General features: G+C 38.1%; 1 protein-coding gene and 1 non-coding gene across 2 annotated transcripts; both read right to left on the bottom strand.

Moving 5' to 3' along the window:
• Positions 1 to 6,454: 6,454 nt before the first annotated feature.
• Trnat-ggu (transfer RNA threonine (anticodon GGU)) lies at positions 6,455 to 6,527 on the bottom strand. The gene has a single exon. It is a non-coding gene; the product is annotated as a tRNA-Thr (tRNA).
• A 2,494-nt stretch (positions 6,528 to 9,021) lies between these two features.
• Positions 9,022 to 10,212, bottom strand: LOC139723671 (muscarinic acetylcholine receptor M2-like). The gene has a single exon (XM_071634897.1). The coding sequence runs from the start codon at positions 10,210 to 10,212 to the stop codon at positions 9,022 to 9,024; it is 1,191 nt and encodes a 396-aa protein (XP_071490998.1).
• Positions 10,213 to 11,336: the final 1,124 nt, after the last annotated feature.

Here is an 11,336-nt window from a genome sequence, read left to right as displayed (position 1 = left end):
ATAAAATCACATTGCTACATTTCTGACAAAATATGTGAGACTCCTATGGTATCATCCCTGTTAAGTGTATTTTTTTTCCAGACCAATGGTTTCTCTGCTCATAGGCCACACCTAAATCCACTATTCTAAAGATTGTGCTGCTGATTAACGTATTACATGATGTGAAATTATGAAAATCACATGGACTCTCTCTCTCTCTAATCAATGTGGTTATGAAATTCCATGAATTTTCTGTGGTGCCTTGGACAAGTCACTTACCGCCGATGGTGATTTCGGTAACCAAAAGGGTGAAATTTGGTTATTCTAAGCTGGTTACCGAATTCAAATTTAGTGATTTTTTCATATTTTTATTTTTAGTGATTTTAAGACAAATGAAAAATAATCACAATGACTGAAAACGAAAATATATTTTGCCAAGAGTTCTCCCCATACACCTGGTCTTACGCTTTATACATGGCAATTTCCACTATACTATAATGCTAATAAAGGTTAAAGCGTTTTAACGTTTTAGCATGAATATCAGGGGAGGGGACGCAGAATTGTATTCATTGTCTTATTCATGATGTCCGCACAATACATAGGACGTTCGAAGAAAATGTGTAACCAAATTAACAGGGATTTCTTTAAAACTTTTTTTTCCACATACCTTCAAGATCGCATCATATGAATGGATGAGGGGGGGGGGATAGGACATTCATATTTCTGTTTTCGACTGCGGTACAATAGTAATTGGTATCAATGAGGAACTTTTTAAAAGGAACCAATTTTAAGTACAGAGTGTATTGAATTTAAACATGTCTATATTTTCCATTTTAACAGAAATCAAAACTCCACTCCGTACACATGCACAAAATGCATACACGCAACCACCGCTAAGACGAACGGAATGGAAACACCTGCCTCGCGTATGCGGAGAACACCATTTTTTTCCTTCATTTCGTCGTCCTAGCGTTGCGTCGCAAATCTAAAGCTTTCCAATACAACTGAGAAAACGAACAGTTCCCCAACTTGACCATGTCTCAATTTCGTACATTTTTTGCTAGCATAAGCATATCGGCCTTCGGCAACAGAACTTGATGATTGTCTCACTTAGAAGTGGCTGAGCTAAGGCATATGCCAATGGGTTGATCGTACTATTGCAAAACATTATCCATCGCGCTGTTTCCCGAAGCGTCATTTCAACGGGCAAACCTGCGAACAATGTTGGCAACCCAGAGCGCAGGACGAGAAAGAGGCTGCCAGGAGTCCATGTGATGAAAAATGCCAGCACAAGAAACGTAAATGTTCGCAAAGCCTTACTGCTGTGTACAGTGGTCTTTAGGCTTCGATTTTTACCATGTGCACCTTTGGACAAATTTGACTGATGATCTGATGGCAGTGTTCCTGTTGAAATGGTTGACCTAACTTGTTGATTTCCTTCCAAAATGTCTTTGGTATCCCCAGAATCGCAGGGATTTTTCCAAGACGATCTCACCCTGCTGTAAATTAGAACGGAGGCAGCGAGTATTGTCATAAAGGGGATGCACATTCCGAAGAGGATTAGAATTATACTTGCTTGCAAATTCTGGAGAAAGTTCGTATGACAAAAACCCCCTTCGTTCGAACGCTCATTTGGACTCACTATGTCCCAAAGGCTAATCAGTCCGAAGTACAACATCAGTGGTATAAACCAGGTTACCAGGTTTATAACCACAGCTACCCTCTTACTTTTTCTTCGACGATGCAGTAGCGGATAAGTGACTGCTAGGTAGCGATCGAAGCTTATAACTACGACACCAAAGACTGAGATCCCAGGCAGAGCGTTGTGCAAAGTAAGGGAAATGTGGCAGAAAGTTGGTCCAAATACCCTTCGACGATCAAACAGAAATATCGCAGAACGAATAGGCATACACACCAATCCCACTAACAAATCAGCCAAAGTAATACTGATGACGTAATAATTGCTATAGGTCCTCAGTTTCTTCTCGGAGGCAAATGCAAGCAATATAAGTGAGTTTGTCAATATGGTGGCCAGGGCGATACTAAAAAGGATTTCTACCTTCCAATTTATGGACAGATTCAGTGACAGCGAATATGATTCATTGCGATATGGCGAGTTGTCCATTGTGTCGTCCGAGAACGGTGCACTCTTAAACAAGAACGAAGACATAAAACTTTTATGAATTGATAGCATATTTCGCACATCAACTGTTAAAACGATTTGTCTGTTTGACCTGGCTCATCGAGTGGATGATTTAAAACTCATAGTGAAAATATTTAAAGAGGGTTTAACTTCATTATGATCTTCAGCAGAGAGAATAAAACCATGTCGACGTGATGTTAGAGATAATGGATTTTCATTTGTTTCGATTCAAATAAATACATGCTATAAATCTTTGATACCATACAAAATGTTTGCAAAGACACCGAACACCAGCCATCATTCATTTCTCCTATGGATGTCGAAGAAATATTACCAAAATAAGGAATTGTTTCCTGAACTCTTCCGGGAAAAATGTACAAACATTTGATGAATATTTGAAAAGTTGTTGGCACGTTAGAATGTATACTACCGAAAAACAAAAGTAGTAAGAAATAGCGCTTAAGAAATGATTAACAAAAAATCGAGGCATGAGGTAATCTTCTGCTTGTCAAATGATATCAAGCAACCAACACTTCGACTTGAAGTGCCCAAATCCATGAAAATTACAGATTTAAGCAAAATTCTAAATGTATAATTCTTCTCGATTAGGAAGATTCACCTCGACCATGTTGAAGACCTTTTCAAATGCGAAGAGTTGGATGGGACAAATCACGAATGGCACTCTGAGAAATGCTGTTCACCAACTGCTCACGTATGCTTTGTCCAAGCTGCTACCAATGAAGTGAGAATTTTCAGCGTCTGTTCTTCGTATTAAATACCTTTTTTTTTCTCTCTCTCTCTCTCTCTCATATGTTTGGACGCATTTCTAAACACTTTGATTGTATCTCAAGGACAGTCAACAAAACAAACACAAAAAGATTTTTTTTATTTTTCTTCCACTGCATGCGTTTATGTGCGCGCGCTGATCTGCAATCGTGAGTGTTGAAGTGCAATGTAGGTCTGCGTTAAGCATGCGCGATTCCATGTGTAAAGAAGGAGGAAAGTCAAACTTGAGATTAAATACATGCGTGTTAATGCTTGTACATGGGTGCCGGTAAAAGTGTGCCTGTGCTATGTCACTCAGTGTAATCATTATAAGAAAGAACTAACAAAATGAATCTGTTTTTATTGGTTAACAGATCTATGCAATGAAATAAAGCGCATAGAAACTTCTGATTGAAATGGACAAAAACATTTTTTTTTAAATATTTTTAACGAGAGAATACGTTCACATAAGTTCGCATAAGTTCACTTCAGTTCAGTTTAGTTTTTTTTTTCCATTCACCATGATTTCAGGAGTATGCAACAGAAAGTCACACAAAGATACATAATAACGCAAACATAATTATGCAAACAAAACAAACAAATAAACATGGTGGTAGGAGCCCAAGGTGAAGCGATGCTCATAAATATTTTTGTTTTGTATGTACATAGACCGTCTATGGTTTGACATCCTTTGTTTTGTCCCTTTCATCGCACAGTTAGTGCGGCATGGCTTGAGTAGACCCTGTACTTCAGAGCCTCTTTTCTCAGTTCACACTTTTCCAGGGTGCGTGCTGTCTTTCTCGTATTTAGATAGGTTAGGGAAGTCCATTTGAATTAGTTATACATCATTTTAACGCTTAGAGTCTGCTCTTTCAGAATCTGCCCTTAACTAAAAATCCGTGTCTGGCGACTTTCTGTTGGTTGCGGAGTCACATTTGAAACCATTATATCGTTACACACACTTGGTAATATCCAGCGTGAATCTTACACATAAAAACCAAAGAATGATATTGAATCAGTTTCGGGTAATACACGAAGCTGAAAAAATATTCTACTCGTATGAGCAGAAATGTACGAATTCGTTATATCTCCGACTATTTTTTTTTTGGACGTTTTTTCTATTTTTGCGCAGTTGACTTTTGTATGTATGACCCCAGATGATATCACAATACTTCAAATGTGGAATTATAACAGTATTGTACAATATTTTAAGTACGGTTTTGGGTAAAATTTGCTTCAATTTTCTAAAAACACGAAAGCTTTTTGATATCTTGAGTGAAATGGAACTGATGTGAGGTCTCCAGGAAAGATATTCGTTTAATACAACACCATGAGATCTTACATTATCCCCATTGATACAGTGACTGTGGCCTCCTATACAAATATTTGGGTGGTTACGGGGTATTCTTCTGTTTAACACATTTAGTCTTAGAGAGATTTTGTAATAATATGTTATAGATAAACCACTCATCTATATCAACCAGCTCCGCGTTAACTATTGTTACAGGATCATTCATTTTTTTAATTTTTTATTTATTTATTTTTCTTGGGGGGGGGGAATACAAGAATTGTGTCGTCGGCAAATAATCAAAACCTGACAATATTAGAAATAGATTGGCATTAGTATAAACAAGAAACAGAAGGAGTCCCAGAACTGAGCCCTGTTGGACACCACAGGACTCAGTTCTCAATTCTTAGAGATCTAGTGGGGCATGCAATGTATTTTATCTTTACTTGGGGTATTGTTCTGATACTGACTTACACTGTCGCAATCCCGAATGTCAGTCACACAGAAAAGAATTCAGGCAGTCAGAACGCTAACTGTGATCTATGCATTGGGTGAGGTCCCCCATTTTCACATTAAAGAGATACATGTACTTGCTTTATCAATCGGATTTCACTGTTTGACTGCTTGATATGAAGACTTCGTTTTGATTCGATTTCATTTGATTCGATTTGATTTATTATTCTGCTAATATAACGCAGTTCAACTGGAGGTGGTTTCAAATGGAGGCCAGGGATAAAGATTACAGCCATATACGTGCATACATGTTGGTAAAATATTTTTATTTATGAGCAAAAAACAAACAAACTAGAAATACGATGCACGTGGAAGTAGAATGACTAACAGCAGTCGGTGCACTTTATTACAAACAAAATGTACTCTATGATTGATTTAAAGGATAAAAAGAAAAAAAGAAAACTTGGTCAACAAAAATAATGAAATGAATAATGAATAATAAATATGTATATGTATGTATAATGTATATGTATACTGAATATATAAAGTAGGTTACTACAGGTTGTTACAGAATTTAAGATGCCCACAATGCACCTGATATAAAATACTTCTGTAAATTTTACTCACCATTAAAACTGATGAAGCTTGTCCTATAACCGTGCCCCCAGAGCGCTCGAACGCTTCAAAAGTACACCCTATATGGCAGTATACCACGCTGAAGGGGCACCAGCCCCGATATGCTCTAAAAGGGTATTGAGCCGTCCAGTCCCACATCAGATGTGGTCAAAACGAGTGCCTTACTGTAATGAAATAGGTTCAAGAATATAGTCAAGCAGATTAAGAGCTGGATGAGTAACGTGTCCTCTCGTTATGTTCTGTTACAACATTGTACGGGCGTGCAAAAATGAAAATTATGAAAAAGGTTGAAGAATGTAGCCAATAGTTTTCTTTTTAACAAGTTCTAGATGTACCTCGATGGTATTCACCCTAAAGATACTTTACATAAGTTTATGCAGCTATTACTAAATGTCCTACCTATTTTGATATAAACCAAACACATCTGTAATGCACAGGTTTATTTTCATAACGAAGGTGGAGATGGAACTCACTCGTGGGTTTTCACAATGTCGTGCAGCATACAGTCGACTGCCCCTCAGGGTTGTTTCACCACTAGCATCCCAGAGTCCACTGCATTTCCTCTTACACCTGTTTGTAGCTTAAGCGTATGAGGATTAATTGCTTTAAAACTTGAGACGACTCCTCTGACAAGAGCAAAAAATAAATGTCCAGTAAAAAACTCACGAGTGCTCACAATACGGATGATACTGTACGTAGGGGCGGATCCAGGAATTCCGTAAAGGGGAGGCGCCTTAAAAGAATTAATGGGGGCTCAAGAGCCCCCCCCCCCCATCCCCATTTTTCTTTCATTTCTTTTGTTTTAACAAAAAAAAAAGAGGGGGCTTGCGCCTGGTGCGCACCCTCTGGATCCGCCACTGGTACGGTTCATAATTCGGTTAGTTTTTGAGCGATCTTACTCTTTGTCAGGTAGGAAATAGAAAGGTAGGCAGCTCCAGGGTATTCCATCGAAGGAAATTAATATTGTGATTTGAAAATATAGATTATGTTAGGGTTATAATATCAAAGATGTGTGAAACTGCTCTACGTCCATGGTTTCTTCCAAGATTGGTATTTTTTGAAATTCATGAAATTCTTCCGTCGAGATGCTTTCATTGCAACTGATTGACAAATTGACCTGCATCGACGTAAATAAGTACTGAATTGATCAGTGCTTCTGTAGTAGCCATGATCAAAAATCTTGAGCGTACAAACTCGAGTGGGATTCGAACCCACGACCTCCTGATTACCGGACAGGCGTCATCTCCACTAGACCAACGAGCTTTCGCCCGACAGCAAGTGTTCGTTCTAATCCTTATACCATGCAGCGGGTACTGCGTGATTTTTCAAATTCATGAAATTCTTCCGTCGAGATGTTTTCATTGCAACTGATTGACAAATTGCCCTGTATCGACGTTTATCATGGTTACTACTAAAACACTGATCAATTCAGTGCTTATTTACGTCGATGCAGGGCAAGAGATCACTTTCGTAATATCCTAAAACTGTTGTCCTATTGTTTCATATTATTTTCTGCATAAGCCATCGCACACGTTTGAAATAAGTATTATGCCTATCTAGGACCTACATGTCTCTCTATCAAATCATTCTGTTAAAAGGAATCGTTTCTCATTCATCAGATATACGACATATGTGGCTGTCGAATAAAAGCAATAAATATTAAGCATGTTAAGTGCTCGTTCTCATTCTTAAAGAAGAAGAAAGCATTTTTTACATATCACACTCTTTCGCATGCAATTCTCAGTAAAATCAATTTGCATATTAACTACACTATACAATATCACAAACACACACACAAACACGCTTCCGCGCAACACAAACAATTAAAGACCTTGAGAAGATCAAGAGATGAAGATGAAAGAAGATTTATTTTTTTTTTTTGCTAATGCCTCTTTACTCGTTTTCCGATGTATCAATAGATAAATGCATCTCGTCCTATCTTTGAAAAAGAACGGGTTCTGGTATGTGCAAATATTTGTGCTTTTTAATGGATGAAATTCTTTCGTGGATTTGCTTTCATTGCAACTGACTGACAAATTGCCCTAAATCGACATATAGGCACTGAAATGATCGATGCTTTAGTAGTAGCCGTAAGAAAAGAAATCATGGGCAGACATACTTGAGCAGGATTCGAACCTACAGGCGTCCGGTGATCAGGAACACACGAAATGAGTTATACAGTGTGTCCCAAAAATAATTACAAGTAGATTTTTGCATAACACCCAATATGATTAATCTGTCTTAATGGTATTTCAGGGTCTTAAAATATAATATCTTAGCTCTATTTTGCTGGAAACTCCATTCAATTTGGTTAAGCGGTCACACAGAAATGTGGATTGTTGTAAAGCATGTCATGAGTCTGATTCTTCCAAGTTTAGCACTTGGATGTTCTTGACGCGATAGTCAGAACTTGGAGGAAAGACATTCCTGACATGCTTAACAAAATTCTCATTTCTCTTTGATCACTGAAGCAAATCGAATGGGGTTTTCTGTATTAGATGTCGGCAATGAGTTATAGTTTCATACCCTGAAACTGTCTTTGGATTGATTCACTTTTTAAAGTTATCATTGCGGATGGTACCTTTATAATTATCTATTTGGACATACGGTAGTACTACATGCAATTTTCCTATAGTTTGCAAAGCTGGCAAGCTTCTTTTTTTTTTATTTAACATCGACACCTACAGATATGAACTCCTGTATGTGTAGACGATCCATATGTTACCACTTTTCTTAGATTATTTCCATACTAAGATGATTTGCAGCTGTCATCTGCCAGTATTTAGCTTTGCATGCGTGGTGTATTAAAAAGAAAAGAGAGATATCTATTCCGACGTGCTTTTACTTTGAGACATTTAACATCAGCTTTTATTTCTTTTTACGAGTTACCAAATTAATTTCATTCCTACCTACGCTTCATTCGTACCTGGATGACTCTCAAAAGCTTGTGAGCATTTCATAAATTAATATGAAAGAAATTTGCATTTTCACCTATTTCGAAAGCATTCACGTTCTTTTACAACCATCTCAACATGTGGTTACAAGCTTTGATATGCTCAAAATAAGCGAGAAATTAAAATCTTAGATAGAATTGTAAATCCTCTACGAAATCAACCTACTTCGCTTATAGGAATCCATAATTCGAAACTATTAACTCTATGAGATATCCACATCAGGAAACAACAAACAGGAAAGATCGCTTCACAATGCAAACAGAATACTTGCATACCCACTTTGTGCTCCTTCATAACCTTAAAAAACGTTTTAGTAGCTGTGCTTACAAGAGTTGATAAGATGAAATGAATACTGTTTGGATAATTCCGTGTGATGAAAACGACGTGATGAACTAACATTTCTTCAAAAGCCTGTAATTGATACCTATCAGAGAAAATACTTCTAAGGTACCTTCACATACGTTCCTGTATCAACGTTTTCTTAAATCATATATATATATATATATATATATATATATATATATATATATTCACAACTACGCTGTGCCTTTCCTTCATTACATTTTTGTCCATTATGTTAATAAGGAGTAAACATTAAGTTTTATACATACTTTGGATTTTCTTAGCTCTTTCAAAGAAACTTTAATTTCATTCTTTACGCTTATTTTCTGTATGTTTTGTTATCAAAATACTTTGATACTCACGTAATCATAAACAAACCAAAATTTATAGTTCAAAACACCTTTGTTTCTCATACATCTTGATTTGATTGCTACGGTTATAGCCGAACTCTCTCGAAAGTGTCATTTTTTACAAAACATCTTCTGAATGGTATGCCGAAGCAGCGGCTGGGCTAGAGTGTAGGCGAGAGGATTCAGTGTGCTGTTGCAGTAGGATATCCATCTTCCAGACTCCCGGAGTTGCACCTCAAAGGGAAGCTGGGTGAACCAGGCCGGCGCTGCGGAGCGGAATATAATGATTAAGGTATTTGGTAGCCATGTCAGGTAGAGAGCGACGACTAAAAAGGCCAAGGTGCGCAACGCTTTACTACCGTCAGAGGCCCTCTTCTTGCGCTGACTTAGCGCCGGCCTAGCGATTCCCGCCATATCCGAAGGAGGGTCTGGTTGCAGCTCTGGTGCCATTGCCGAGTTGCGCTCAGCGACGTTTTCGGAAACTTGGAGACTGTTGTTGTTGTCTACATCAGAAAAACTGAGCATATTACGTCTGTCCGTTTGAACAGAGCGAGACAAGGTATACACCCCGTGGGACGACGAACCGGTGTGAGTTTTGAAATGAGATTTTTCTTCTGATCGTCCTCCTTGCTCAGCAATGCCACAAACTTCTATATCATCCAAGCCAATCTTCTGCCTTTGACGTCGTACAATATCATCTTGACCGTGTGTGAAAGGAATTTTCTTACCTTGATGTGTTTCCAATTCTGAAGAAAGCTTGTACTCAGTATCCTTGGAAAGAGAACTTCGTTGGTTACCTTTGAGGATGTTTTCCCCACTTTGCCCGGCCGTAGTAGGAAGCGATACATGATCCACCATCCGATTTCGATGGGCAGATTTCGCCCTGGAGAAAATCTGAGCAGAGAGCACTAAAATCACTGCAAATGGGATACCAGCTCGCAGGACAACAATGATGAGCATTGACGCGACATTCTCAGCATAGTTTGGATGACAAAATCCTGACGGCGAAACGCGCATATTGGGACTAACCAGGTCCCAGATTGTGCTCAAACCCATCCACAGAGATAAGGGAGTCAACCAGGTCAATACGTTGACAACTTTGGCCACCTTCTTGCTCTTCTTCCGGTAGTGAAGGAGTGGGTATGCGGTTGCTAGGTAACGATCAAAGCAAATCACTACCGTCCCGAAAACCGATACGCCGGGGAGAACATGTTGGATGCCTATAAAAATATGACAGAAAGTTTGTCCAAGAATCCACGTGCGATCGAACGCAAATATCGACCCACGGATGGGCATGCACATTAATCCAACCAAGAGATCTGCTATCGTTATGTTAATAATGTAGTAATTGCTATACGTCCGTAATTTCGTTTCAGAGTAGAACGCTAGTAGGATCACCAAGTTAACTATCACGGTGGTCAGAGAAATGAATATTAAGACACCTGCTTGCCAAGAGATAGAGAGTGTTGACTTGAGAATTGTTCCTCCAGCAGCATCGATATTACTTGAGACGTTATTCATGGCGTCCTCACTAGATGAAATGAGAATAACATTATCACTATCAATTTTCGAATGTTTTTGTAAGGATTCAATGGAATCTATGAATGTTCAGATATTTAGGAGTAAGAAATATGACTCTGTATGTAAGAAGTAGAAGCAAAAATCGGAAGAAGTCCTTGTTTTCTGAGTATTTTTTTTAAAGAAAAGTGATATTCATCGATTGTCAGCTTCTAGGGTGTTCGCAGTTTTTTACCCAATTTATGATTAAGAGGAAGCTTTTTTATTAGAAGCGTATATATATGAATGTTGTTTGTGAACGAAGAACTAGTCGGTAGAATTTACAACAAGGAAACAACCTTGAATTCGTGCGATACAATTTCTTGTAAATCAAAAATATAATACCACTAATACAGCTATGAAGAGATTCTGAACATCAAATCGCAGTATTAACACCATCTGAAGCTATTAAACAATATTGGACAGGAAGCATGACTATTTTAAATGGAATGCCAAAAAGATCAAAATGAATCTTCATCATTTTAAATGAATATTTCCGAAGCTAATAATCGTCATTGAATGCTCCATACTATAACCAGTCTGTTGATATCACAGAAACATACCCAATTCATCTCCACACTCTAATATGCATTTCTTGATGTCACGATTTAGAATTTAAAAAGGAGTGCAAATGATATTCATGCAAGTCATACCAGGTTTAGATATCCTTAGAAGAGCAAACCTTTCAGTATGGTCGTAAACCGTCAAATCAAAGAGGTCTGGAGCGTAGTGAAGCATCGAGTGAGCTCATGGTGTCTCGGGGAAGCGTATTTCTAACATCCAGTCCTAAGGAATTCGCAACAATGATTATGATTTTCATCAAACAATTGCCTACCTTCCTACCTTTTCTCTCACATTCCGTTTTTCCA

This window comes from Diadema antillarum, unplaced genomic scaffold (assembly GCF_040938485.1).
Source record: "Diadema antillarum isolate AM-2024a unplaced genomic scaffold, OU_Dant_1.0 scf00000197, whole genome shotgun sequence".
In the NCBI taxonomy this organism is placed as follows: domain Eukaryota; kingdom Metazoa; phylum Echinodermata; class Echinoidea; order Diadematoida; family Diadematidae; genus Diadema; species Diadema antillarum.
The sequence above is the reverse complement of the archived record's forward strand: the minus strand, read 5'-3'. Positions and strand labels throughout refer to the sequence as shown.

What these genes read in the sequence shown, in the direction of transcription:
- LOC139723671 (XM_071634897.1), bottom strand. Translation starts at nt 10,212, where the DNA reads ATGTGCATGCCCATCCGTGGGTCGATATTTGCGTTCGATCGCACGTGG.